Source organism: Pholis gunnellus (assembly GCF_910591455.1).
Source record: "Pholis gunnellus genome assembly, chromosome: 16".
Lineage (NCBI taxonomy): Eukaryota > Metazoa > Chordata > Actinopteri > Perciformes > Pholidae > Pholis > Pholis gunnellus.
This window is the reverse complement of record NC_136543.1, coordinates 459,376-487,031: the sequence shown is the minus strand read 5'-3', so window position 1 is coordinate 487,031 and position 27,656 is coordinate 459,376. Positions and strand designations below refer to the sequence as shown.

Genomic DNA, 27,656 nt, shown 5'->3' with positions numbered 1-27,656 from the left:
TCAACCTCCACCCTTCCTCTTTTCTACCTCTCCTGCAATGTCTCCTTTTCTTTTTCCTTTATTGCATTGGCCTGGCAGAGTGCCCAAAGCTAGGGGGGTGGGTTGAGAAGGAGGTTGTGGGAGGGATTGGGGGGGTGGCTTGAGAGTGTGTGTGGCTTGTGTAGCAGCTGACTGAAACAGTCATTATATTATGTAAAGGCAGGCGGCGGCGTCGGCAGTGACTGGGGGGGGTGAGGTGCCAGTTACTGACGCGCAGCACAAGGGCTACCCTGATTGGCTCATCAGTGCCATTCTCAGTGGTGCTCTCTGGCTCATTAACGGGGGAGGCTCGGCAGAGAGGTTGCAGGGGCTGCTCGTGTTTTTCTCCCAGCAAATGGAGGCGACGACTGGGCTCCTCCGCTGCGTCACAAATTAATTAGAGAAGAAGAAGTGGTGGGGAGGGCTGTACTGTGCCATCATTAAGACTCCTCCCTGTGTTAAAGAGGCTGCTGTAGATGTGATGGATAACAGAGACGTTAAGGACAGAATGAACAGATTAGAGCCGTGGCAGCCACAGCACCGCGATACAATAGATGAGGGGAACCGATAGAACCACACCAGCTGGAATAATCTGCTAATATAAAGCTGATTAAGTGATAACGGGCCAATTAAATCTCTGCCTGAATTACAGTCTCTGACGCCCTGCCATACATGACATTTTTGCCAAATTCAGCAGCGGTCCAGGTGGTGTTGGTGCAGTGCTGGAAATGAAAACCATCCATTTGCATGTTGTTTGGCCACACATGATGATGCACTGTCTGTTATAATGGAGGAGAAGCCTGCACACACCAATGTGTTTGAATTCAATACTGCTGACTATTATACGTACATATATACAGTATAATAGTCAGTCATATTTACTGTTCATGATTTGTAGGAAATGGGTCAAAACATGCCAAACCAGTGGTGCACGGCCGGTGTGTTCTGCTCTTTAAAAAGACTCAATGAATCAAAACCGTGTTTGTTTATCTGAGGATTCTCTAGCCAGAATGTTCAAATTGTCACTATTAAAATACAAATGGAGTAATAGGTGTTAAGGGAATGATCAGTGCGTCTCGTCATGTGACCGGGCAACATTATGGCGCTGATGCCTAAATTGCATTGATCAATGTTGGTCAAAACAGTGCTGCTAGCTTCACGATAACCATAAAAGAAGAACTGTAGAACCCAACCATCAGGAGTAATGGAGGCCATAGCTCCAGACACTCCATATACACTGTAGGCTTCATGCAGTGGTCTGCAACAGCTGCTGTCTGACTTTAAAACAGTCATGGAGTTGAAACTTAAGTGAAGTGAGTCTCCAGTGATTTTCTGCTTGCTCATTTCCTCCAGCTTGTGCTCTGCTGCAGCATCTTGATTGGTTCACTGCTCTGTCAACCCCCATGCTGAAGCTAGTCACATGACTAAGTTAATGCTCATAAGACTGGACTTGTTGTCGTCCTTACCGAAGTCTCCCTCGCTGCTATGAATCACTTGCACAGACACAAAGGCATCAAACATTTGCATCAAACAGATGTACTTGTCACCATCAAGCACCTATTCTTAGCCTGCTGTGTTTAACCCACTTCCATCTGAATGAGCCTACAATCAGCCGCTCATATTGTCTACTAATGTATCAATCCCTGTTGCTTCCTGGCCTTTCACTGCCCGATCCTCGGGTCACCGGGGTTATATTGGTTAGTGAAAAGTAGTTTGATATGGAACACCAGCTACTCTGCCTCAATGCACACTGTTAGCAGAGGGACTTAACATTGGCAATGTTGGTCTGTCTGTCCGTCCATCCAGCAGGACATTCCAATAACAATGGATGTCATGGTGTGTGGAGGGTCTTAAGGAGTTAGGTGACCCAGTGCCAATGTTCCTGACTGAACCCAAACCAGGAGACTCTTCAGATACTCAGAGGCTGGGAGGGGTCAACTTCAATATTTGAATTTGTCATGTGCCTCTCCTTCCTGCTTTTTCTTATCTATAGATATTTTTAGTTTTTATAAATGTTCAATGTTGTTACTGCTTTTCTCCCCTCAATACATCCCACCTACGTCCATGAGCAAGATGATTGGTTCGTCTGCACAGTTACAGGCCAGTTGAGCTGCAGATGAGATGAGCTGGTGTGTAACATTCAGCAGCACAGTGGACAGGATGCAGCTCGTCATGCTGTTATCCTGTGTTACTGTGTACAATGAAGCAGCAAAGACTTCCCAAGTCCTCCAGAGTCCATGCTGAACATCTGCACTTATGCAGACTAGTAGTGCAAAATACTACGCGTCTTTGAGTCTTTGGACCATAACTGTGCTTGTAGGTGACAGTTTAACTGTTAGGGTAGTGTTTTTCTTAACAATGCCACCAAACTGTACAGATGACATTAACACCAGGCTGTGAACTCACGACTGATCCGTTTACATTCTCAAATCGCAACATCCACTCCAATTTTCAAATTACAGAAGGCACTATATTAGTTAAAGGTGAAACATATGTCAAAATACCATTTCATATTAAATATTGTCATGCTGCAGAGACATAATGGCCTGTACATCATATTCTACAGACTTAAAATCACACCATGATCTCTTTTTTTAATGAAAATTAGAATAATGATGTAAAATGATCATTCCCTCTAATATTGCAAATCATATAGCAATGATAATAATAATACATTTTATTTATATAGCGCTTTACAAAATTCTCAGACACTTTACATCGTAAAAAAGCTAAACACTAAAAATATAGAACACACATTGGTCACACAATAAAAGCAGCTCTGCAAAGGTGGGTTTTGATTTGTGATTTGAATATGGAAAGGTCAGTGCAGTCTCGCATGTGAAATAGATAGATAGTCAAAATAATTACAATTATATTTTTTTGAAATGGTTCAGTCCTTGTGCTTCTGCTCATCCAGATCTGAATATTCATAAATCCATCACAGGTGAATAGCAGAAACCGATACAGCTACTATAACAGTCTTGATGTTGATGTTGACAACGTCTCCTGGACGACACTCACATTGTTTAACTCCGCCTACTTTGTCCCCCCTGAACAGCTGACCAATCAAAATAGGAGGTGGATGTGATCTCAGATTGATGATAGATAGTCACACAAATGGCGACAGTGCTGCGGTGATGCAGAGCCGGTTAAAAATTGGCAAAATTTCCTTCAAACACTTATTCAATGTATTTATCAGCTACAAGAACCAAAGAATTGTTTTAATGTGCTCGTTTAAAATGGTGACATTTTTTGACATTGACACATTTTCTGCGTCAGCGTCGCCGTCATACGCAGACTAATATCAGCAGCAGTATATTTGGGAGTTTGACCTAAACCCCTGGTTGTTCATGTTTGATGTGGCTCTGCTAACCCCTCTGTCCTCCTGTCTCCTCCAGGATGGAGCGGATGTCTGAGGAGGCACTGAGGCTCAACCTGCTGAAGCGTGGCCTGGAGTCGCCCAGCGAGCGAGAGGAAGCGCTGGCCAAGCGCCTCAAAATGGAAGGCCATGAGGCCATGGAGCGCCTCAAGATGCTGGCACTACTCAAACGCAAGGACCTAGCAGACCTGGCAGCCCTGGAGGTTGCGGGGCCCATGGGAGACGGAAAGGGGCCCGGAGCCAGCAGCCTCCACCACCAGAGCCTAATGGGTGCCACTTATGAGGAGAAACTGAATGGAAGTCTGAGGCTGGGAGGCCACGGCAGCCATATTGGACCCAGTAAGAATGGGAAGGAAAACATGCTGGATGAGCCTGTGGATATGAGCGCTGGGAGAAGATGGTGAGAATAAAGTATTTACACACAAGAAGCATTGAGAATCAAAAATTTGTATTTCCCTCTGAAACAGGGTCTGTACGGAGAGGAAAGCAGACATTTTTACTTGACAAAGTAGCAAAAGTACATGTTACTAATAACAAGCCAGCAGGACCCTCAAAGCCATAATTCATTTGATAGTTTCCACCTGTGCTTTTCCTGCTGTCCCACGTCGACATGTGTCGTGAGAGGAAAAGGACATACCAGTGGGTGGAGACTGCTGTTCTCAGCAGCACATGGTTGGCCACCCCTGCTATAAGGTGTCATACAACACACCAGGCTCTATTTCTGTGGCTATGACCAGCGAAGCAGTGACCTGACAGTCTGGGGTTTTCGTTGTTTTTTTGTTTAGGTCAGATATGAGTGACGTTCTAGACACCCATCCCTATTCACACAACCAGATGTTGCTACAAAGTAACCAAACACACTAACACACAGATCAGACAGACTGTGGTACCTCCTCCTAAGTATTCACCTGCAGGAATCAGTGAAGGCTCCGGGATAATGACCATTAGTTACTGTGACCTGCAGTCTTGTTGTTTGGGGAACATATCTACACATACTTTGAATATCACTCCATGCCAGCATAGGTGGTTTACATAGCATCAAACCCATGAACAAGTAATGACCATGAACAACAACAAAATGCTAAGTCATCTAATATGTGATATACTGTAAGAAGTGACTGATGACTCTGTGACACTGAATCATGTTCACTATCCCCCAGCTGTTCTACCGAGCTAGCTGCTCACTGCCTGTCTAAAAATGATGGGATTGTTTAACCAAGACACAGACTCACCACTTTGTTTCTCTTTGTACAGCAAAGCGACTTGTATATGATATATTTATTCATCATATATTATAATGATACAGAGCGGTTCTTCTTGCAAGAACAGACATGCAGAGAGACGCACTTAATTAGCTTTTTAGTTTGATGATTTCATTTTTTTAATCAAATGAATGGTTGATTTCCTCATTTTGTTCCTATTTACTGTTGTATTGAAAACCTGATCTAAAATGAGTGTTTTTGCTGTGAAACCCTCTTAGGAGAGTAACGAGGCTGACAGGAACCCTTCGAAGTAGTTGTAATATCATTCTATTCCACTCTGTCTACCAGTATCATATCATAGACCATAAGAAGTGGACGTGGTCACCGTGATGTCACCCATTGGTTTGTGGATTGTTGTTACGCCATCTTGCCTTTTTGCAACCAGAAGTGACACCAGAGAGTGGAGCTAAGTGCAACCGAACACTTAATTAGACATTTTTAGGTAACCAAAATGTCACAATCAACTTTGATAAACTGAAAACACACTGTGAAAGAGTTCTAGTTGGAAGATGAAAACAACGCTGTGGTAGCGAGCTGTCAGTCACAAGCTAAAGCATACCCTGCGTTAAGCTGTATTTCACTCTAAATGGAACCATCATTTCAAACTGGAAGTGGCTCACTGCTGGCCTCTAGAAAGGGTCCTGGTTGTGAGGGTGCTGGGACAGAGGGTGTCATATGTGTACAGATTGTAACACCCTCTGAGGAGAGTTTGTGACTTGTGGTTTTGGGCTGTACAAAATAAACTGAATTTGAATTGGTTTAATGCACTTGCATTGACTTCACTTTTCAGACCCGGAGGTTGCAGCCCAAGTTGTCCCATTAGGCTTTACAATCTGTAGAGCACACAGCACCCTCTGTCCTTAAGGCCTTTACACAACGGGCCGTTCTTTCTAGTTACAATCAATTTGCACTGCAATATATTTTGTTTTAGCTTTTGCACTGCAAATAAAGACATCAACTAATCACATTGTGCGGAAGGGACGAGTTCAAAGCATTGTTGAAGTTCCCCCTAACCCTAACACAGAGGCTCAGTAGTCTGAACCAAGACGGCAAACTTTAGTTTTCCTTTTATTGCTCCTCAAAGGAAACTCAATAAAGAGCTTAGAGTAGCTTAGGCCCTACAACAGTTTACCTCAGACAGACTGCCAGACGCTGCTCTGGGTCAATAGGATCCAGGTAGTCGGTCCTCTGCCTGCTTGAATATGCTGGAACCCTTTATTGAAACTGTAGCAAATTGACATCGCTGCCGGTATGACAAACATGTAAGTACTGAGCGTCATAGATTTATTGAGACTGACCTGCCAGAAGGATTAAGATTAGTTGCTTTTATTCTGAAGTTGAAGTTGAAAAATGACTTTTAAGTTTGGATTTGAAGGCCCCAGTAGAGTCTGACTTCTTCCAGAGGAATGGGTGTTGATAGATTTCATTTCAAATTGAATGAAATCACGTAAAGCTCTGAAAGATGAAAAAAGATTTGACTTCAGACCTTTGGTTTGGCCCCCTCATTAAGCTCAGCTGCATGATGATAGCCTTGAGGATCTTTGTGATGTCTCTACAACTTGATATCAGTCCAGCTCATAGAAATGAAATGATATTGAAAGGCTCACACCTGTGTATGTAAGGTCCCACGATACACAGCAAAGCTAGGCCCCGAAGGCAGAGCAACTTTCTGTAGACCTCCACAACCACACAGACTGTATAGAGGCATGGAGCCGTATAAAACCATGTGTGGGCTTCATCATTATGAAATGGAAGAAGTCTGAAACCTAGAGCTGGACTCACCCCCAAACTCTGTAACCTGGCGAGAAGGGCCTCAGTCACGGAGGTGACCAAGAACGTACTGATCACAAGAGTCTGACTGAGCCGCAGAGACACTGCCCAAAGCCTGTGGAGACGTATCTTAAGACTTGAAGAATATCGCAGCTGTTCCTTGAAGCTATATGATCTTTCCACTAAGTGAAATACTTTTATGGCTGCACCATTCCATCAGATGGAAATATTCCAGATATCTGGTGCATCATGCATCATTCCCTAAAAATGAGTTGACATGAGCACAAAAGAAAGAAAATTATCCGATTTTAAAACTGCGCGCACTCAAATTTGTTGTTCTGCAGCTGTTAATGCAGTCAGCACAACAAACCGGACACTTTCTGAACTGATATCAGGTGGTAAGGCATGAAGGTGGAGGCCTTTGCACAGCATCACTTTGGAGTGACCAATGGGATTTAGGGGTCACTAGTGAAATATAGAGAGAGGTTCAAAATATTTAAAGCGACTGTCCTGCTAGCAGCTCTTAAAGGCTACGGTGCTCCTCTCATGCACTGCTTCACAAACTGACTCCCAAGTCAGCCTCAGAGCTCTATGTCCACATCCAGTTTTTATTCAAACAATTATAATAATGGAAATGCATTTCAGGTTCTACAAAAGTTTTGTTCTTCTTGTTTTTCCAACGTAGTGATGCGGACCATGACAGACGAACTCCGTCTCCAGACGTTATCATCCTGTCAGACAATGAGGCGTCCAGTCCCAGAACAACGCCTCGCCCTGAGGAGCGCCTGCACCAGGCCAACCTGGACATGTTCAAGGTGAAACCTTAGGGAATACACTGAATGTAGTGTACAGCTGGTTTAGACCACAATAACGTGTCGGAGTCAATTCTGTACAGTCATTGATTCATTAACATAATGAAAGCTGCATGGCTTCACTACACAGGGCTGTCGATAGCACATCACATGGGAAATCATAAAGAATGAAAAATCTAACTTAGAAAATACAGTAGAAATGAAAATGAACACCTTAATTAATGTATGATATGCATCATTCAAATATTAGAATGAAAGAGACCTATCCTTTAAGTAACTTCTATAACTGCTTTATTTAAAGGTGTATTTATGCAGGCTGTTTAGTTCAGAGGTGTGTCATGTGTTGCCTTACATTTACCATCTGGATACCGTGTGTGTGTGTGTGTGTGTGTGTGTGTGTGTGTGTGTGTGTGTGTGTGTGTGTGTGTGTGTGTGTGTGTGTGTGTGTGTGTGTGTGTGTGTGTGTTCCAGGGGAAGACAGGAGAAGAGAGGCAGCAGATGATCAAAGCTCTGAGAGAGGAGCTGCGTCTGGAGGAGGCTCGCCTGGTGCTGCTCAAGAAGCTCCGACAGAGTCAGATGCAGAAGGAGAACGTGGTGCAGAAGGTCAGTGCTGCTGCTGAGCGCTCACCTCTCCACTGCTGGACACTCTGTTGCATGTGCCTGCTTCTGGAGTAGTCAGTGGTGGAACTGTACTTTAAAGTTACTTGAGTATTTCTATGTTATGCAACTTAATTCTTCTACTCTAAAATAAACTCACAAAACGTCAATGAAAGAAATACTCGTACATCTAAACCCCAAAATACAACTGTACACTGTCTGAATTCATTCTGAATATCCGAGTCATCCAAAATACCATCAAATCTATTGTAAACCAATACCGTCCTCTGTTCTTACTTTTTAAGATGCCATTTTTTGCCACGAAGTTTTTGAGCATTGTTGTGCCCCACAGCTATAAGAGCTGAGTATCACTCTGTAGTTCTTCCTCATCTTAAATGCGTCACTAGGATGAGGAAGAACTACAGTGTTTGCAGCTGCACCCCAGAGACACAGAACAGCAGTAGCACTGCAGGCGGTCTTCACACGATATACCAAACTCAGATAGGTAGAGATGACCAATGCATTGTGGTTTGTAGTGAGCATAGATATTCACAAGATATTACATGGCAGTGTGGGAAATAATAAGTGTCAATCATATGTATTCTAAAAATTTGAATTCCAATTTGGAAATTAAGGAAATAATGGCTGATCACGTTATAGCTCCCCGAAACATGAAGAGAGATTCATTCAGCACACAGCCTGACTTTATTCTCACAACTAACTTCAAGAATTAAAAACATTTTTTACATGTGACCCTAATTGTCTTCGGAAGTGTTGTGGTTTGTGCTTTCTACATGTTTGAATATTCCATGTTCCAGTTTCCATTTATGTCACTAAAATATCAAAATACATTTTTGAAAGCATCCTCTGCTGTAGTTTTTTAAAAGCTCATTTTTGTGCAGATGACCAGCATTGGTTTATAAACTGGAAACTTTACTGCATTTAATACAAACATCACATCACACAAGTGGTGTAAGACTGCACGCTCTGATTGGTGGGCCTATGGTAAGCTTGGTACTATTGTGACCAAATGATGAAGGTCAGATAGGATGAACAAATAAATGCTCTGTTATAGTTAAGATGTACTCTAATGTGATTGGAAATGTTGAAGTAAAACCTCTAGGTTACAAATTCCCATTTCCAGATCCTACAGCAGTGTTAATGCTGTGTTGATGTCTGTGTGCAGGTCCCAGTGGTTCAGAACGCTGCATCCTCTGTGCAGCCTCCTCCCATCCACAGCTCTCCTGGCCTGGGGAAGCTGCCTGTGAGGCCAGGCCTGCACAACCCTGACCCCCAGAACCTCCGCAATGCACAGGTTTGTGTGTGTCTGCTTGTGTGTTCCTATACATTACACCTCCTCACCTTCAGAGATTGTATTACTTCAGTAACACTATCGGGATGGGTGTGGATGTTATCGGTAGTAGTACTCTTATCGTTACTGCTTGTTGGTTTGGTTCCTTATCGATACTCTTATTGGTTATTTTATGAGAAAAAAAGACAATTATTTAAGTTTATTATTCTTGTATACATACAAATAATCTTTCTTGAGCAGCAATACAAGAAGTTCCAAATCCTTAAAATACATTCACAGTTGAACAATGATCTCAGTGATGATCTTTCATTGATGATCGGGTTGTTGTGATCAGACTCCGTATGACATCACTACCGTCGCCTGATGGCTGCTCCACAAACACATTGACGTTCTGCTTGTTGGTCACATGTTGTGATAAACTTACTTGTGAGGGTTTTATTGTGTTTGAGACGACCAGAGTTCTCCAATGTTTTCTTCTCTCTGATCCTGATGTGAGTCTCGCGCTGTGCTGAGCCGGAGACACAGAGACAGAGACAGAGAGAGGACGTTTGAGACGAGGACGTCTCACTGCAGAACTAAGAAATTCTGGGGGGCGTCCCGGTAACAGTATTTGTCCTGAGTGAATCAGGTGGGGAAAACAACAAGCTCTCACTCAAATTCGAAGGATCACTCCACCAATTGTACTTTGACTGCTTCGGTTTACTGGTCATGGTCAGCGGGGGTGGATGGATTGGATGGATTGGATGGATTGGTTCTGGTATTGTTGTGGGGCGGCTGTGGGTTACAGTGGCAGAGTAACTGTGTCCGTGTTTCAGCTCACTGTCTCCACGGGAAGTAAAGCAACTGCAGAAAACTTTGCTAAAAACATTAGCCAAAATGTGAGCTATTCATGTCTTGTACTGTAGAATCCTGTCATCATGATTCAGTCTGCTGCCATGCAGAAGGTTTTGCAGAACAGCTTTTATATTATTGTATTTATTTAGTATTTTCTATTTTAAGAATTTCTGCTTTTTTTCTTTTACTGACAGATGTAGATTCTCGATCTCTTTTAAAGTTAAAATAAATGTATTTTTATTCTAAAATATAGTTGTAAAGTTAAAATAAGTAATATAAATATATATATATATATATATATATAATATATAAATAATATCCTTTCTGAAGGTAAAGTGTTTTGTTTTATATTTATACAAATCATGGCCAGAATGCTTCAAATTGCACAATTCAAAGAAATAAAAAAAGAAACTGAGGTGACTTTGCTGCATGTCACCTCACAACCTGGAGTTAAAATAAGTTCAGTCTAAACCAGCACCCATCCTCCTGCTGTCCGTCCGTCTCTCTCCTCCACTCCAGTAAAAGTTGTTTACTGTTGTTGGGATCAGGCAGGAGCGTGTTTGGTTATCAGCAAATATGAAAAACTAAATTATTGACATCAATAGAATTATTAATATCAATAAGATTATTAACAATTATTAATAATAACGGGGCACGACCCTGAGAACAGAGACCAATAACCAAACTATAAATTAAGTCTCATAATTATTTACTCACAATGTCAATAGTCAAAGTATTATTTCACATTCAGAGTGAACGGTGAAGGTTTGAATTTGAGCACAGGCCACATATCAGCTGTTATCACAATACACATGCACAGTAATCACAAACAGCTGCTCTTTAAAGTATAACAGAGTTTATTAAATTCCAATAATATTGATCAAGTTAAACGATATCTAAAACTAACAACAACTACTATACAATTACGAGCCTACTATCTAACATCAACAATCAATCTGTGGTGTGTTTGCGCGCATGAAGCGAGAAACTACACAAACAATGGTGGATGTAGTCTTGCATGTGACCACACCACGCAAGACTACTGTGTGTGTGTGTGTGTGTGTGTGTGTGTGTGTGTGTGTGTGTGTGTGTGTGTGTGTGTGTGTGTGTGTGTGTGTGTGTGTGTGTGTGTGTGTGTGTGTGTGTGTGTGTGTGTGTGTGTGTGTGTTAGTAAAAGAATAGGGAAAAAAAGGGAACACTCAAAACAAGGCAGATAGTCACCGCCGCAGTAAAATACGGAAACTGTTAACTTTATCACACAGAAACCCGACTACAACACTATTGCAGCAGCATGGAGCACAACGGTAGTTTCTTCACAGCTCTAACGGAACTTGGCGGTCCATGAACATACACAACAACACGTTATAACAGTACAGTAAACTTGGTAATAAACACACTATGACCTAACTCTGCCCAGACACAAGCCTCTTACTCTGAGATGACTTCGTAGCGGTCAATGTAGTTCTTCGAGCTTCTTGGTTAAACTCGGATCCGGAGCTTCAAGCTGGGACGGGCGGGGATTCCTCGGAAGTTAAGGGAATTCTCATCCTTCCGACAGGCAAAGTGTCAACGTTAATAGGGAGAGAACGGGGCATAGAAGTTATCCGTTCGCTCCTTCAGGGTTAAAAAACGAGACAGTCTATTGTTCGTCCAGCGAAGTTAAGACTATGACCTAGGATTCTCTTCAAAAGCAACATTGTTTCTGTCTCCTTGCACCAACTCGAGTCGGACGGAACAGCGGTAAGTTGGAGGTGAAGCTGTTTTTTATAGATTCTGTGATGTCAGGGAATCCCTGTGGAGCCTGTGACCCTCGTCCAATGAGATCTCAGTGTTGAGTTTGGATAAAAAGTCACACTTAGGTAAGCCTTAACGTCTCACGGAGCTTGGTGTGATCTTAACTCAAGTCTGGCTGCTGACTACTCTGCAGGCCCCACTTCTCTTTGTTCAGAACACATGGCGAAGTCCCAACACTGTGTTTGTCCATTTTGGAGCCACACCGTAACGTAAAGTAATGTTATGCAATGTGAGGTTTGTCAAATAAAGTAAAAAAACACATACAGTCATGATGAAGAGACATGTTTTTCATATTATGATTGATATTGACTTCTTCCCCTTACTTTTCTGTACACGCTACCATTTCTTCTCTACTCCTTTAGTTTGAGTCTCTCAGCACTGACATTGGGATCCTGTGCTACTTAATTAAAAAACAGTTCGAAGTCACTGGAGGACTCTTTTAACAAAAGGTCCTTCTTCAAGCTTGGTTTTGGGAGAGGACTTTATTGTTGTAACTTTTCATTTAAATTTGACCGCTTAGTCTTGTCTTGGACTTGTTGGTCTTGACTACAACCCATCATTTTCATTTGGAGGATTCCTAACAGAAATCAGAACACAGAGGCCTTTTCCAGAGGTGGACGTTATCTGTCTCCAGGCTCAGGTTCTCCAAAGGTCTCATCTTCCTAGTTTTATAGAAGATTTGCTTTGGCCCTCTGTGAGTGTGTCTGCTATGTGAGGTCAGGGTAAAGGTTCGGGCTAAAGTAACATTAATACGTTGGTGTTGCTCGACAGTAGGACTGGGTTTAGTCTAGACAATGAATGGGTGAGAATGGTAGAAGGTCCTGCCTCCTGCAGGAAGCCTTTGTTCTTGCATGACGTAGCCCCGTTCCTCCATTACATGTTGAGATGGTATTAAATATTCAGCAGGTGTGTGTGTGTGTGTGTGTGTGTGTGTGTGTGTGTGTGTGTGTGTGTGTGTGTGTGTGTGTGTGTGTGTGTGTGTGTGTGTGTGTGTGTGTGTGTGTGTGTGTGTGTGTGTGTGTGTGTGTGTGTGTGTGTGTGTGTGTGTGTGTGTGTGTGTGTGTTCTGGATTGTCTTATCAGCTTGTTTTGTATGGATGCTGGTATTCTTTGATGTTAGTTTAGTCACCAAGCAGCTGCTGCCCTCTGCTGCCCACACTGTGTATAACGTCTGTGTAAACGCGACACACTGGGTCTGTGCACATGAAGGGAGAACTCTCCCTTATATGGATGCTCATTAAAACTGTTTGTGGTAACATGTGTCAACATAAGTGCCTCATGAATAAGGGGAGAGACCAGGTGATTATGGCAAAACTAATATATATCACCATATTCTTACAGGTGTTTCTAATATTATGTCCATATCATTTATATCAATGATGGTAGACTAAATATTAGAAACGCATGTCAGTGTAATGCAAATGCAGATCAGTACCAGCAAAAGTTGAACGTTAGCATTTAGTGCAAGACAGTTTGACTACACTGTGTTCGCTCTAGCTAGGTGGTAAACTGGACACTGGGTGCGGTTAGTTCAGAGTCCATCACAGCTCCAGTTTTGCAAACTAACCGTAACTACCTCCAAGTCAGATCCCGTTGATTTGCATTATTTGTACCGCTGTTTAAGCTGCTTTCTCCAAGGAAAGGTCTGTCACTGTCTGCGCTTCATGCCAGTGTCTGGGATGGTGATCCATTCAGTGTCAGCCGGGCTTTCACAATAAAAGCAATCCTGGCGGCTGATTGTGCTTGATAACATCAGCTGATTTAGTTGTAAAATACTGCACATCATTTTCATGTCTGAATTCTCCAGAAAGAACCCTACATATTTTTGTTCCCACCCACTGCCCTCTCGCATGTAGTTCATTTATTTTCCTTAAGTGTGACTTAAGGTTTGGGTTCAGTAGCATTTCATCAAAGGTGCTTATTTAATCCACCCGCATCGAATCTATTCATGTTTAGCTTTCAAAATACTGCTGCTACTGCTTCAAAACATGCTGTTGACTGTTAAGTTAATATATAAACACATACAATTGATACACGAACACTTACATTATATTACAAGTGTAACTTGCCTCATTGTTGTTATGAACGAGGAGCTCGGTTTGGTGTTCATTAAAGCAGAATGTTGAACACTGTCTCCTGTGTACTGAGCCTGTTCCTTTCTGCAGGGTCACACAGTCATCAGGTCAGCCAATGCCAGCCTGCCTCCTATGCTGATGTCGCAGCGAGTGATAGCCCCGAACCCTGCCCAGCTGCAGGGCCAGAGGCTCTCCTCCAAGCCTGGGATGTCTCGCTCCAGCAGCATGGCCAACCCCATCAGCTACCAGCAGGTAACTGCTCCCAGCTCTGCACTGCATTCACTGATGTCGTACACTGTGTTGACAGACGTGAGCTTGTCTCTTTCTTTGTTTCTGTATTTCTGCAACAGAGAGATTATTGTTTCTTGTGTTGTGATTTCATGTAATGTTAGTAACGGTGAGTGAGTGGTAGAGAGCAGCACATTAAGAAGATGAGTATTCATACACCTCATGCTTTTCTGTGAACTGCCATAACAAGTCACCGTAGTGATACAAAGTGAACCAGAACTTCAGGCTCTGTTCTAGAGGTAAGAAAACCTCTTTTAATATCCTGTTAACATTTGTAAACTTAAAGCTGTAGAATTTCACTCCAACAACCTAACCTTGCTCAATGTTGCTAATTTCATGTTTAAATGAGTTTGCAGCATGTAACAAACACCATTTCTCGTTAAGAGGTTCTTCAGGTGTGCACAATCCAGTGGCGGGCCGTGGATTTTATACCTGGGCCTTCAGTGCTGTTCTACACTTCTAATAACCTCATTATGACGTCACAGCTACGGGTTATTATTTGTTTCGTGTAAAAGCCGCATATTCTGGCAACATTTGACAAATGAAATAAAATGTTACATGAAGTTCAACACCTAGCATACAAAACATGAAATGCAGAGTGCAGATACATGAATACGAGCATGACGGGACGCTGCGTCATTAACGGACAATACAATCCAAATCAATGTAACACAATGACAAACTCACAAGAGCAGTCGCATATATTCGTATGACAACAAAGCAACAAATCAATCCAGCAGACCTGCAGCGGATCCACGCATTCCACCACACGAGCACGAGCCATTCAAATATTATTCATAAAAACGCCACGATAGACAAATGAACAGTAGTAACTGTAGAGGTAAACAAACTTCACTTACCAAATGCTGTCTATCCTCCTTTCTTTGTTGACAAAGAGTTTAATCCCAGTACATCAGTTCCAGTAAGAAGTCCTTCTCCATTCATCGATGCCAGTCGAGCCTCCCCAGTTGTATTTCGCCGGTCGTCGTCCGTCTTCCGCCGTTCGGTGGTCGTCTTCGGCCGTGGACCGGCGAAGGGCGGGCCGCGGTTGTGGAGCTGTTTCCCTGCGAACGTGGTCGTTGAGTTGTAGATCCACTCGAGTCTCTCCAAAAGTACCGACGCTCAGTTAAAATGAAACACATTCCCAGCCATAACATGTGCAACGCTTCTCCGACGCTGCATACAAATCCTTTTCCTGGCTGGGTCAGGGCTGCTAGCTGTGGGGTCATTTCTTACTGTCCAGTTTGTTCAGAAATGTCCTTCTTGAGAAAAGCGTTCCCAGTAACTCCGCCACTAAATCCGTTTCTCCTCCTTCCGCCATTTCATATTAAAAAAACAAAGCTAGGTAAAATGTCTTTCATATATTTCCACTTGAACTCTGTCTGCTACAACCAAAGCTCTGCTAGCAAGCATTATGTTTCGCGGGCACATAGTCACGTGCCCGCCCACTGACCAATCACAGCACACTCTGCACCTTGCGGCAGAGAGGCATCTGGACTCTGAGCTGCAGTAATGCTGACGTCACTGTAGGCCTGCAAACCGCTCTGGTGCGTCCATGAATCCCAAACTAAAGATCTGATTGGTTGAACACTATGTCAATCAACAATATCGTCCCCATTCAACTTAAACTGCACATGGCAGCACTGGGTGAGTCTGCAGGCCTGGGGCCTCTCTTCTACCTAGAGACACAGAGGTGAAATCTGATTGGATAAAAGTTCTACTTAAAACAATCTGCACTGGAAGCAGAGCAACTGAGGAGCACAGTAGCTGTGCAATGAGAAAATAAGATAATGGGGAAAATATTTTTATAAATTATAATACATGTAAGAAAATTTTTTATGTATTTAAGAAAAAATATAAAATTATAAAATAGCTATAACTTTGTGATTCTGTTTAGACCAGCAGAGAAGGCTTTGCAGGCCCTGACGGCCCAACACTGCTACAATCTAATGAGAAACATTCAAGACAATAAAGACTTCTGATGACGTATAATCCTCCCAATCGACCTGAGAATAATCAGAGCCAGTCAACTTAAACAGATACGAATAGATGGCAAACAGCAACACTGGCAGCAGCATGACGTCCAGGTATTAAATATATGACGCACAGATCCCAGATGTGCAGCAATACAACGGGACCATGCCTGACTACCCAGACTGGGTCTCAGTTACCATGAACCTGTGAAACCCTCTGAACCATCACAAGCCATAGTCCGTTTTGTCTATTTAGTCTGGTTCAGTATCACGGTGCACAAATGAGAGCAGACCAAATAAAAACATGCATTTGCTGATGGCTACGTCTTCACACTTTGATCCACTGTGCACACAAATCCTTTCTCATCCACTTTATCTTGAATCACTTTTTTGTGGACTTTATTTAGCATATTAAAACAGACTACATGTTGGCTTGTGAAAGTGCCCTTAAACGTCTGCATCTGTACAGAGACCAATCAAATGTCATGCTTCAAGAGTGGACAGGGAGAACTTCAAATGAAGTGTAATCTAAAACTCATGTATAGATATTAACACAGGCTTTTGAGGGGGAAATTGTAGCAACATCATTTAACAAGGTAAGGCGGATTTGATTAGATTTGTTCTGTAGCAGCTTGTGACAGCAGTGTGACTTTACTTTTCTAAGCAATAGAGAATGTGTGTCTTCCTGCAGGCCAGCCAGCAGGTGGCAGCTTCCCAGCGCTCAGGCTCCAGTGCCATGTACATGAACCTGGCCCACATGCAGGCGGCAGCAGCCGGCGGTGTGGTGGGCGGCCTGGGCGGAGCTTCCGCTGTCAGCCCATCCACCATGTCCAACTCGGCCGGTGGAGGGGTGAGCTCCATGGCCGACCAGGCCAGCAGCCAGGCGGCGGCCAAGCTGGCCCTGAGGAAGCAGCTGGAGAAAACCCTGCTGGAGATCCCTCCACCCAAACCCCCCGCCCCACTCCTCCACTTCCTGCCCTCTGCCGCCAACAGCGAGTTCATCTACATGGTGGGTCTGGAAGAGGTGGTGCAGAGTGTGCTCGACAGTCAGGGTAAGCAGCTGACATTTGGAGGGGAAAAACATCTATCACTTTTCAGATTAGTCTGAAAACCTATGAGACCAAACTGATGGCTAAAGTAAGCACCAACATTCCTCTGTGTAGGTAAACTCAGAGGGACGCTGGGACGCATGGAGCCTTTCTTCTGCGCACAATGCAGAACTGACTTCACCCCCCACTGGAAGCAAGAGAAGAGTGGGCGGATTCTCTGCGAGCAGTGCATGACATCCAATCAGAAGAAAGCTCTGAAGGCGGAGCACACCAACAGGCTGAAGAACGCCTTTGTGAAGGCCCTGCAGCAGGAGCAGGTCAGCACCACTGAGCCTCTGCATCAATTAGATGTTTCATGTGTTCATATCGACATAAAGATCTATCACAGCAAACTGAATATCATACTAACTTTACCGCCCAGCCCTACTTCCCAGTGAAATAACACATTTAGTTTAGTAGCAAAGGGTTTCTTTCACCGTGTGCTGTGCACGTTTGCGCCTTTAAGGAATGAATATGAGAGCAGTTTAATCTCTTAAACTCCCCTTCGACTACAGCGTCCTCGGCCGGTCTTTCAGAGGCAGTCAGCCTCAGTTTCATCATATGAAAATGAGGTGGACGATGGTGTGTGCGTGCGTGCGTGCGTGTGTGTGTTCTAATCCATGTGCATTCCTGAATGTGTCTCCATGTCAGGAGATTGAACAGAGGCTGCAGCAGCAGGCGGCCCTCTCTCCCAGCTCGGCCCCGACTGGCCCCAACGCCTCCAAGACTGACACCATGATCCGACATCATGCACTCCGCCAGGTACACTGCAGCGCGCCGCCCGACGCCTTCCACGTGACTTCACTTTTTATAGTATTACTACGTTTGTCTGCCTGTAGCTTTGAAATGACTCTCAAAACCAGGTTTCAAAAAAATGATTTGCTCATGAATGTTTGAACGGTGCTCACGTGTCTCATGTGTTCTGTATTAAGTAGAGCTACCATTCTGTTCTCTTCAAATCAGTGAATTTCATTGAACCAATTATTGAGTTGTTATTAAACCTCACTGCTCAACGTTTAATTGTATGGTTTTATTAGAAGGATTACTAGCTGGAAAACAAACTAATTGATAATGATATGAAATGGAGAACTGCACTCTCAGCATGTTTTAAGCTGTAACAAGCTGAAGACAATGGAGTGGAGCACGTATCAAATGTAAGTCTCCTTCAAAGAAGAATGTGTAGGGTTCTTGCAAAATGAAAATACCAAATCAAATACATTTTGCCATGTAGAATAAAGGTATTTTAATTTTGCATAAACTCAAACAGGATTATTTTTTGAAGCTAACTTGCATTTTATACGTTTTTGAGACCATATCCCACCAATGGAACGAGCCTTTCACAAGATTACGTAAGCAAATCTCTGGCATTTGATCTTGATAACTAAATCCAATAATGCATTTCATCTGCTATTACCACGGGGGATTTCTGCACTGCGTGGTGGTGATGGTGAAGTTAATGGGATGTCTGTACTGTCCTCAGGCTCCCCAGCCTCAGGCCTCCATGCAGCGAGGTCTGTCCAACTCGGCGCGAGGCGTCCTGTCCAACTTCGCCCAGGCCTCCCAGCTGTCAGTGGCCAGCAGCCTCATGGGAATGACTAGTGCCAAGCACTGTGGCAGCGGTGGAGGAAGCAGCAGCAACAGAATGCAGCATGACAGCCGTCGCCAGATCTACAACATCCCAGGTACCTACTGTACAGTGTCTTCTGTGTGCCTGAATCGGCTCATGGGAACCCATCAAGAATTCTTGGCTCCCGATACCGATCCATGTTCAATTTGACACTCTTGTCCCAAAAACCTACTTCATTCTAAACTATAAAGTTGATCATCTTAAGTTATTGATATATGAATAAAGGTTGAACAGGAAGAATGTGACCCCTGAAATGAATGAATGTTGAATGTTGACTGTGGAGTGGTGTTCAGAGTAGAGCTTCTTCTCTCACATGTGATCTGTGGCTGAGTAGACCGCAGGTTGCAGAGAGCACTTTAACCAGACAACAGACAGCTTTCATCCAGTTCCTCACAGAATTCACATCAATTAGTGACAGCTCATATGATATGAATGAGAAGCTGATATCTCAGTGTTTTATACATTGCTCTTTGAGAGTCAAAGTTTAGCATTTTGTCCCTACCAGTGCAGCCAAATCCTTTTTCACACTCACAAACTAAGTTTCACTTGCATATGCAGCGAAATGCTGTGCTAAAGGAAAACGGTACAGTAAAGACAGGATGGTATTTTAATCAGCTTTATTTTAGGACCAGTCCATTAAATGATGTGCCAGATACAGATCCTTTTGGTCCTTTTCCACTACAGGAAGTATAAACTGGTTTTACAGTACATTAACTTCCTCATGCATTTTTTTCTATAATTTTACAAACTGGACTATTTCAGACATGCGCCGTCAAAAAGGCAAAAGCTGGACTCACCACATTTGTAGCTGTGTTAAAAGCATGCTAGAATAACGGCTTTAAAGATAGAAATGAGTCAGTACGAATCCTGCTGACTATGGTGAGCCCCGGACTTTATCTCTAATTCAATTTATTTTGATATCGCCCACAGAGGGCTGTGCAATGCCTCCACAAGGTGGTTTTGAGTGAAAATTCAGTTTGATACAATCAAAATTCAAAAAGTAGATATTACTGTTTTTCAGATAATGCAAATTAACAAAAAAACTATCATGGCTGTCTTTTATGGCACAGGAGGCTTATTTGGGGAGCAAGTTGAGTTGGATATATGTGTCAAATTCCAAGTCACTTGGACTGATGGCGTGTGGAGGCCGGCCTTCTTTTTGTTATTTATAGCGACACCATCGCAACGATTGGGGTCAGATTTCTTGTGCAGCATTTGCACATAATTTCTAGTTATGGAACTGCCCCTTCAGGGTTTGAACCCTAATAATAATAATAATAATACATCAGCACTAACTCAATGAGGCTCTACCCCTAAATATGAAAAGAATATACTTGCTGGAAACAAGAAGCTAACAGCTTGTCTCTAATAGAAGCAGAAATGTAAATGTAAATACAGAAATGGTTACTTCTGCAGGTAAACAAATAAACTCCAAAGCCTAAAGATGAACTACGGTGTTGATAGAAGTGTTTGTCTTGTTCCCACAGGGTTAAATATTGCCTATCTGAACCCAGCGGCAGTTGGAGCCCATAAGAGCTCCAGCTTAGCAGACCGGCAGAGAGAGTACCTGTTGGACATGATCCCTCCTCGATCCATATCGCAGTCCATCACCGGACAGAAATGAGCCCCGCCCAGCTTACCTGCCCCACTGAAGCCCCCCCATCCTGCCCTCCTACCCCATACTGAAGCACTCCCAGATCGACCAACATCCCCACCCCACCAACCCCATCGCATGCAGTGCCTGTCCGTGTGCCTACCTTAAACCAACCCATTCAAACCCACCAAGTCGGACAAAGACACTAAACTGTCATCTCAAATGTTCTTATTATAGTAAAACTCTTCTTTGTCAACGTTGTTTAACAATTATAATTCCCATTATTATTGCTGTTGGTAGCACTATTATTATACCTGCACCTACCATTTTTGCTTCAGTTCCGATTACTCATTATGCTTTTTCTTTCTTACATGTTTGGTCCGTTTTTCTTTCCTTTACTTTGGGTAGTGCCGCTGAATCATTGTAGGGTCCCTGTAGGCCACGGTCATGTAGGATTTCTTTCTCTGCTCAATCATAAAGCTTAGATGTGACTATTGCTAGTAACAGAAGATCAACAGGGTGCATTCTGGTTGCTATGCAACATAAAGTTTAACAACTTTGAAGCTTTGTAAAAAGTGTTAGCTCGCTAACTTGGAGTAACAATGTGGAACATTCTGATTGGAACAAACACAAGGGAGGCATGAAATGAGAGCAGAGCACCCACACTTGTATCATCTTGTGGAAAGGGACAGTTTCAAGAGCTGTTTGCAAACCGATACACAGCTTAAGCTCCAACACCTTCAACCTGGAATTCGGGGCAGCATCACCAATTTTGAGGAGAGACCCTGCTACTTTCAGAGCCAACTGGAAATGACTGACAAAAGGTGCAGATATGTACAAAAGATAATCCTATGTGATCAGAGTTTGGAAAACCTTCTTTGCTAGTCGGCTCTCACCATTCCCCATCAATAGGTCCTCATCGCTTCTTCTTTTCAGATCTCAGCCTCTCTTGCTACAGATTTGAACAGTTACCAGCTGGATGTAACTTTAACTACATACTGTAGTTGTACTAATCAGGACTGACAGACACAGCTACGTCCCGACTGCACCTTCAGCACACCAACAGTCAATGTAAACTCCTGCAAGGAGGGAGCTAACAGGCTGAAGGACATTGTCTACAAACTCACCCAGTATTCACGGTGGGATGATGGTGTTCACCCAGAGAGGCGGAATTTTTTACCTCCCATCTCACTACCTGCCCCCTACTCCTAAATCCCTTTGGTTGTCCAGTATGCACAGACTGAACCCTTTTTACCCAGCAGCTCCTCTTGGCATCACATGTTCTTTGAGAAAGTGAAAAGAACTCAAATCTGAAGGTAGAAATGCATTTTATGCGTCCAAACCACAGATGCTGTATCTACAAACCAAGAAGTCTGGGTTCCTTTTCTTGTTATATTTGGGGTTTTAGATTGTTGACCCATCCCCCAACCTTTCCTTCTTTTCTTTTTTTATATGGGTAGTTTATTTGTTAGTTTGTTTGTTTTGCGGCGTCTCCTAATGAAATGGTGGCATACCTGAGAGGTTTTAGCCCCCAGAGACGATAATAATCATCATAGCTAAAAACAGAAACTATTGAAATATCTGTATGGATTGTGTATAGATACCTAGCTTCAGAGGGCGAAAAAAAAGGATGTGGATTATATCTTTCATGGGAGAGACATGGATCAATCATTGTGTGCACGCTCTGCACACAAGTTGCCTCACTCCAGAGGAGCACTTTGCATATTTCCAATTGGGAAAACATTTTTTTTTTTTTTTTTAAAGAGGAAAAGAATGTTACAATTGAGAGTGGCTAAGGTCTGGATGCTGGCTGATGGCCGACCAGGGAGTCAGGGGAGATGTGCTGAGTATTGTGGATTGCATCAAGGTGTATTTTAAAGGATGGCCAAGGGTTACTTTGCCAGTGTCGATCTCTGTTAATGTTGGACCACAAATGTCAGTTTCCAAATTCCTAGCGCCCAGTATGCTGGGGTTTGTTTTCATTAGCACATTTCATTCATTGAACTCTTCAATTTATTCTGTAAATATGGTCATGTAGAGGCAGTAACATTCCCCACCAATGCAGGAGCAAACTGGTTTAGACCTCAAACCCATTTTCAATAACTATATGTAGACACACACACTACACTAATGAAAAGTGTAGTAACAACACTCAGTGTTCAGTCATTGTGCAGTATAACTCATGGGGCATTGGGCAAGAAGGACACAGTGGTTCAGAACTGACCATCCAGCACATTTCATTGTGAAAGAGGGAAGGCTGAGAAAGAAGTCTGTTAAGTCTTCACTACTTCGTCTTTTAAATCATGTGTCTGATTTGGATGAAACACCATTCAGTGACTGGTCGGTCTAGTGGCTTATTTTAGGGTGACACGTGTGGAAAGTCCAATCCATGTCAAACATCTTCCAGGCAGGTGCTGAACATCCAGATTGTAGTATGCTGAAACAACAAGGCACAGGTTCATCATTGACATGAGAGCGACACTGTTGTAGTAGGTTACAGGTGGCCAATACATGCTCTGGCAGCCATGTTGGATTCCTTCAGTTCTTGGGCAACAGTCGATGTGTTTCTAACAAACTGTTTATCTGTTTGTGTGCAGTTTGTGTGTGTGAATGGAACAGTCACCAATGACTTTTGTGTTTAAATGATATGCCTAAACATGTTTGGTTAGATTTCATTCTGGACTTTGAATCCTCTGTACAACGCCATGCAGACTTGTGTCAGGTACTTTGGTTTATGACTAAATACCTGCAAACCAAGTGACATTGTCATCAGCTTCAGCTCTACTTTGTGTCAATTAGCAAATGTTAGCATGCTAACATTCTTAACTCAGATATAAACGCAGTATAAACATTATACCTGCAAACTATCTTTTTAACATTGTCATTGTGAGCATGTTAGCATCCTGAAATTGGCATTTAGCACAATGCTATGCTAAGTTAAGCCACACAGATCAGCGTGGCTGAAGTCTCTTACTTTGTTAAATCTATTTCTGCTGAATGGCTGATGCAACAATTAAAAACAATTTTTAAAAGTATGTTTTTTTTTATTTTTTAAATGGCTAATATGTTTTAGCATTCCCCCCTCAAAATGAAATGGGAGAAGAAACTATAGCACTTCATATGGAAGAGAGAGAGAGAGCGAGTGTGTGTGTGTGTGTGTGTGTGTGTGTGAGAGTGTAGGTGTGTGTGTGTGTGTCTTGAACTGGCCAGTCTTGGCAAGGCTTCCGTTTAGAACAAAGCTACTGTCTGTACCGTAGAAGCTAGCACTGTTGAATTAGCCCACCAGCTAGTTAGCTAAGCTAGCTAACAATCCCCTCTTGTTTTCATTGCTCGGTGTTCTTTTTCATGGAGGGCTTCTGTCTTCGTTCAGTCTGAAAAGCTATAACATAATACTGTGGTTTTCTGTCATCACAATTTGTATCAGCTCTTCAGATTGTACAAATCTAAACACTCACACACATTTTAACGGGGAAATTGTCATTTTAACAAAAGAATTGCCCCTTCTAAGTCCCGCCCCTTTACAATCTGCTCCAATAACAGTTGAGCAATCTTGGAATCTGGCAGAACCCCAGTCAACTTTCCTCTTTTACTATAGCTGAGTTCCAGACAACTTCCAGGTCCAAATTTTCCCATTTGAAATTGTCAACTTCTGACCTCCAAGCATTGCAGGTGCAGCTGATCATCAAAACATGGCTGACCAGGACAAAGTGATGTTCCTCTGGCAAGTGAACACACAATTGAAGCAGCCTCTACATCGTTTTTACGGAATAACTTTTGTGCTGAGAAGATAACTTTCAGAGATTGTTTAACGTAACCAGTTGCCTAATAACATCTGTGACATATTGACATTGATTAACATGTAGAACAGGTTAAATATGTGATCATATGTACTGTCAAATATACATTAAGCTGCCTTGTCATGTGAAGTCTGGGTAGATGGATTTGTTCCAGTTTACAAGTAGGACTTCGAGTGGCGTTCCATTATACTTTATCTAGTAGTAGGTCAGAAAGTTTTGAGTTCTGAACTGGGATCTCTAAAATGTCATTTTGATATGCACAATGGCTATCCCAACAGGAAAAGATCCTGAGTTAAGTTTATCATCGTGAAGAATAATCCTTCCATTGCATGATGTAGTCACCTAAACCATGCATCCATACATGGGCTAAATGGAACCAGCAACGCCATCTTTCCTTTTGTCAAGCTTGTCTGACCTAGCAACAGTAACTAACGGGGGCGGGACTTACAATTGGACAAATATCCTTAGTTGTGTGATGAAGTTCTCCGTTTTTTCTTTTTAGTTTGAGCGTTGTTTGAGAGACGAAGAGAGGAAATCCTTTATGGGAAAAACACTGCCTGGCCAATGATCGTGGAGCGGAGGAGGAACTTCTTCTCAAACACTTTAGGACAAACACAAGACAGTACCACTGGAATATATACTTTCTAGGTGTCTTATTCTGTAGACATGACTATATTTAATAACACAGGATGTCCTCGGAGGAGTTCCACACGGTTGAGAGATTTGTGGTGTAACTGCACAGCCTCAGTACTTCTGTTGTTTTCATGTTGGATGTGAACCTGTGTCACTGTTACACTTCCACTGTCCATATGAGTGCAGTGGTTGGTAGTGTTTTTTCCAACCAGATTGTCAGACTCGTGTTCTGGTTCATCCGGTTCTGATGGAATCCAGAGCTGCCCGTCAGGCGTCCCAACGATCCAATGATAAAGTGTAACGGGAGACTATGAAGCTGTTTTAGATTCAGAGGATTAGATTCAGAGATGTAAACTGAAGTTTACACTTGGGAAAACATCATTTCTGTTCACTATATAAAAAACATGAATCAATATTCCCTTTGGTGGAGCGGTTGAAATTGGATGTACAGATATATTTTCATGAGTTTTTAATGTCTGGGATGAATTTTTACTGCCACTCACAACATGATTTTAGCAATGTTTTTGTCATGCATCTCTTTTTGCTGCCAAGCTGAAGTTTGAGGGGAAGCTCCCGTCTCTTGCTCTGTTGCAGATGCATCCACACACTTTGTATTTGGACTGCAGATTCTTTCTTGAAATCTAAACATTTAAATTTGAAGTCATTCTTTTTCTGTTTTCTTTCTATTGCAGTTTAAAAAAATAAACAAATGTATTGACTATGAAATAAATGACACGATATTTGCTAGGTTTGAAGTAATAATGACTTATTGTACATAAGCATTTTCTCCTCCCTTGTACTGAAAAAAGAAATTAAATGGTTGTATATTGTGTAGAAAAGCAAACAAAAAGCCATGAATATTGTGAAGCTTGTCATTTCGTTTTGTGATCACTGTGTATTATTGTGTAACAATGTGCAAAATGTTTGGGATTCTTTTCCTCCTCTGCTTCTTGAAGCGTCTCTCTGGATGCATTCACTTTGATTGGGGACTAGTTCAGCGTTTGCAGGAAGGTGCTCATTGGTTCAGACGGTCGGGTTGACTTTCCGTTCTTTTCTCTCGGAGCAGTGACACTTGAAACAACTGTGTCCCTTACAGAAGGGTTTTGTGAGCTTGCTCTGGATAAAAGCACGTTGAATGTTCCACTGCATGTGTTGATTACATGGACAGAACTGAACTTGTGGTTTGCTCCAGGGTCAGACTGATGGACCAGTTTGCTGGTTCTGGTTTCTCTCTGAAGGACCAGACTGGTGTCTTTTGCATGTTTACACAGTCCACATGTGTCCACATGTTCAGGCAGCCATTGGCTTTCTATGAACCATTGAGTCTTGAAGTTTGCTGGATTGGACAGTGGATGCTGAGTCAGCGTTAAAAGATGACATTTAAAAAGTCAACATGGTTTCCAGTGTGCACTTCTCATTGAGATGTTTCTCAGCTGTTCAGTGACTAAGGACATCTGGAAAGCTATGTAGCTGTTTTAACAGTCATCTTTCAATGCTGTGAGCAGCACACGTCTAACGAACCTGGACAAACACAAGCTAAGCTACATTCTCTATGTGAGAACATGTGTTGTGATGAACCAGCGTCCAACGGGTATCGATGCATACATGACATATCAGTGAGTTGATAAGTGAACAATGATAAATGGTCTTAAGCTTCATCACACACAATGTTGATGTCCAGACCTGTTAGGACCCAACAGACCACTAGGCCTGTACCCTTTTTGGAGGGAACATTTTTGGAATTTGTGGCATCAAAAAGAAGTTTGGCACTAAATATGACATTAGATATAAGCTCTTACATCAGTGGAACCCTGGTCTGCCCGGCGTTCAATGGGCACAGCTGCTGCTGCTGACCCTGAATCAGTGATCACTTTTCCTGCCGACATCAGCAAACGACGTGTATGGTCCTCTACTGTTTGACCTGATCCCTTACTAAAGCAGGGCAACATTTAATTAATTAATTAATCGGTTTTTATCAATTTTCAGTTGACGTTTTGTATAATGTTGACAATGCTGAAATAAACATGTGGGAGAGCAGAAACAGAGGATGAAATCCACCAGGAACCAATTGAAGTCCTTTTTGTTTTGCTTACATCAATCCTGACCTTTTGCACATACTTGATATTTAACGGTCTTCAAAAAAAGTAAAAGAAAATAATGCTGTTTGAATACTGCCAGTTGACAATTATGCATTGATTGAAAAAAATAAGCTAATTTTGGAGGAAATAACTTTGTAATATTTATCTCTTGCAAGCTATGTTTAATAAAGGTTGAAACAATTTGCTTTCAAGTTTGACTTCATTCACCTTTTTGTAACAAGACAGACAGTCAGGATCTCTGTACAGCGTCTCATTAACCATCTCTTTATTGCATAATGTCACTTATATCAACAACTCATTGATGTTAATGGAATGGAAAATTAGAAACTCGTATTAGTGTAACAGTACAGCCATATAGAGTGGGATCACCTCTCTGAACCTTTATGGCGGGACGATGTCATGCTCGACTGTTGAATTGTGCCCCTTTCACACAGGACGGCGTGTGTACGCCGCGGGACAAAAAGCCATCATGGCGTCTGGCGTGCCGCTGGAGATAAGGGGCAAGGCGGCAGGCATGTCCGCTTCACCAACTGAAGCAAACATGCTAACCGATTTAATATTACGCTATTGTTTAAAACAAGTTGGAAAGCAACGCACCCTGCATGTGCCACCATGTGCCACACAGCGTTTCCACAATATAACTGAGCAGCCTGGTCAAAATGCTCATTTACATTACATTACAGTCATTTAGCAGACTTACAATTC

General features: G+C 42.6%; 1 protein-coding gene across 1 annotated transcript in view; it reads left to right on the top strand.

Moving 5' to 3' along the window:
• Nucleotides 1-27,096, top strand: part of gatad2b (GATA zinc finger domain containing 2B) — a 51,888-nt gene extending 24,792 nt beyond the window's left edge. The window contains exons 2-11 of the mRNA XM_079176041.1: nt 3,417-3,797; nt 7,115-7,244; nt 7,713-7,844; nt 9,025-9,153; nt 13,943-14,104; nt 16,805-17,165; nt 17,277-17,479; nt 17,853-17,963; nt 18,682-18,883; nt 20,316-27,096. Of these exons, the coding sequence (XP_079032167.1) occupies nt 3,418-3,797; nt 7,115-7,244; nt 7,713-7,844; nt 9,025-9,153; nt 13,943-14,104; nt 16,805-17,165; nt 17,277-17,479; nt 17,853-17,963; nt 18,682-18,883; nt 20,316-20,452 (1,947 nt within the window). The 5' untranslated portion in view covers nt 3,417 and the 3' untranslated portion in view covers nt 20,453-27,096. The remainder of the gene's footprint in view (nt 1-3,416; nt 3,798-7,114; nt 7,245-7,712; nt 7,845-9,024; nt 9,154-13,942; nt 14,105-16,804; nt 17,166-17,276; nt 17,480-17,852; nt 17,964-18,681; nt 18,884-20,315) is intronic.
• Nucleotides 27,097-27,656: the final 560 nt, after the last annotated feature.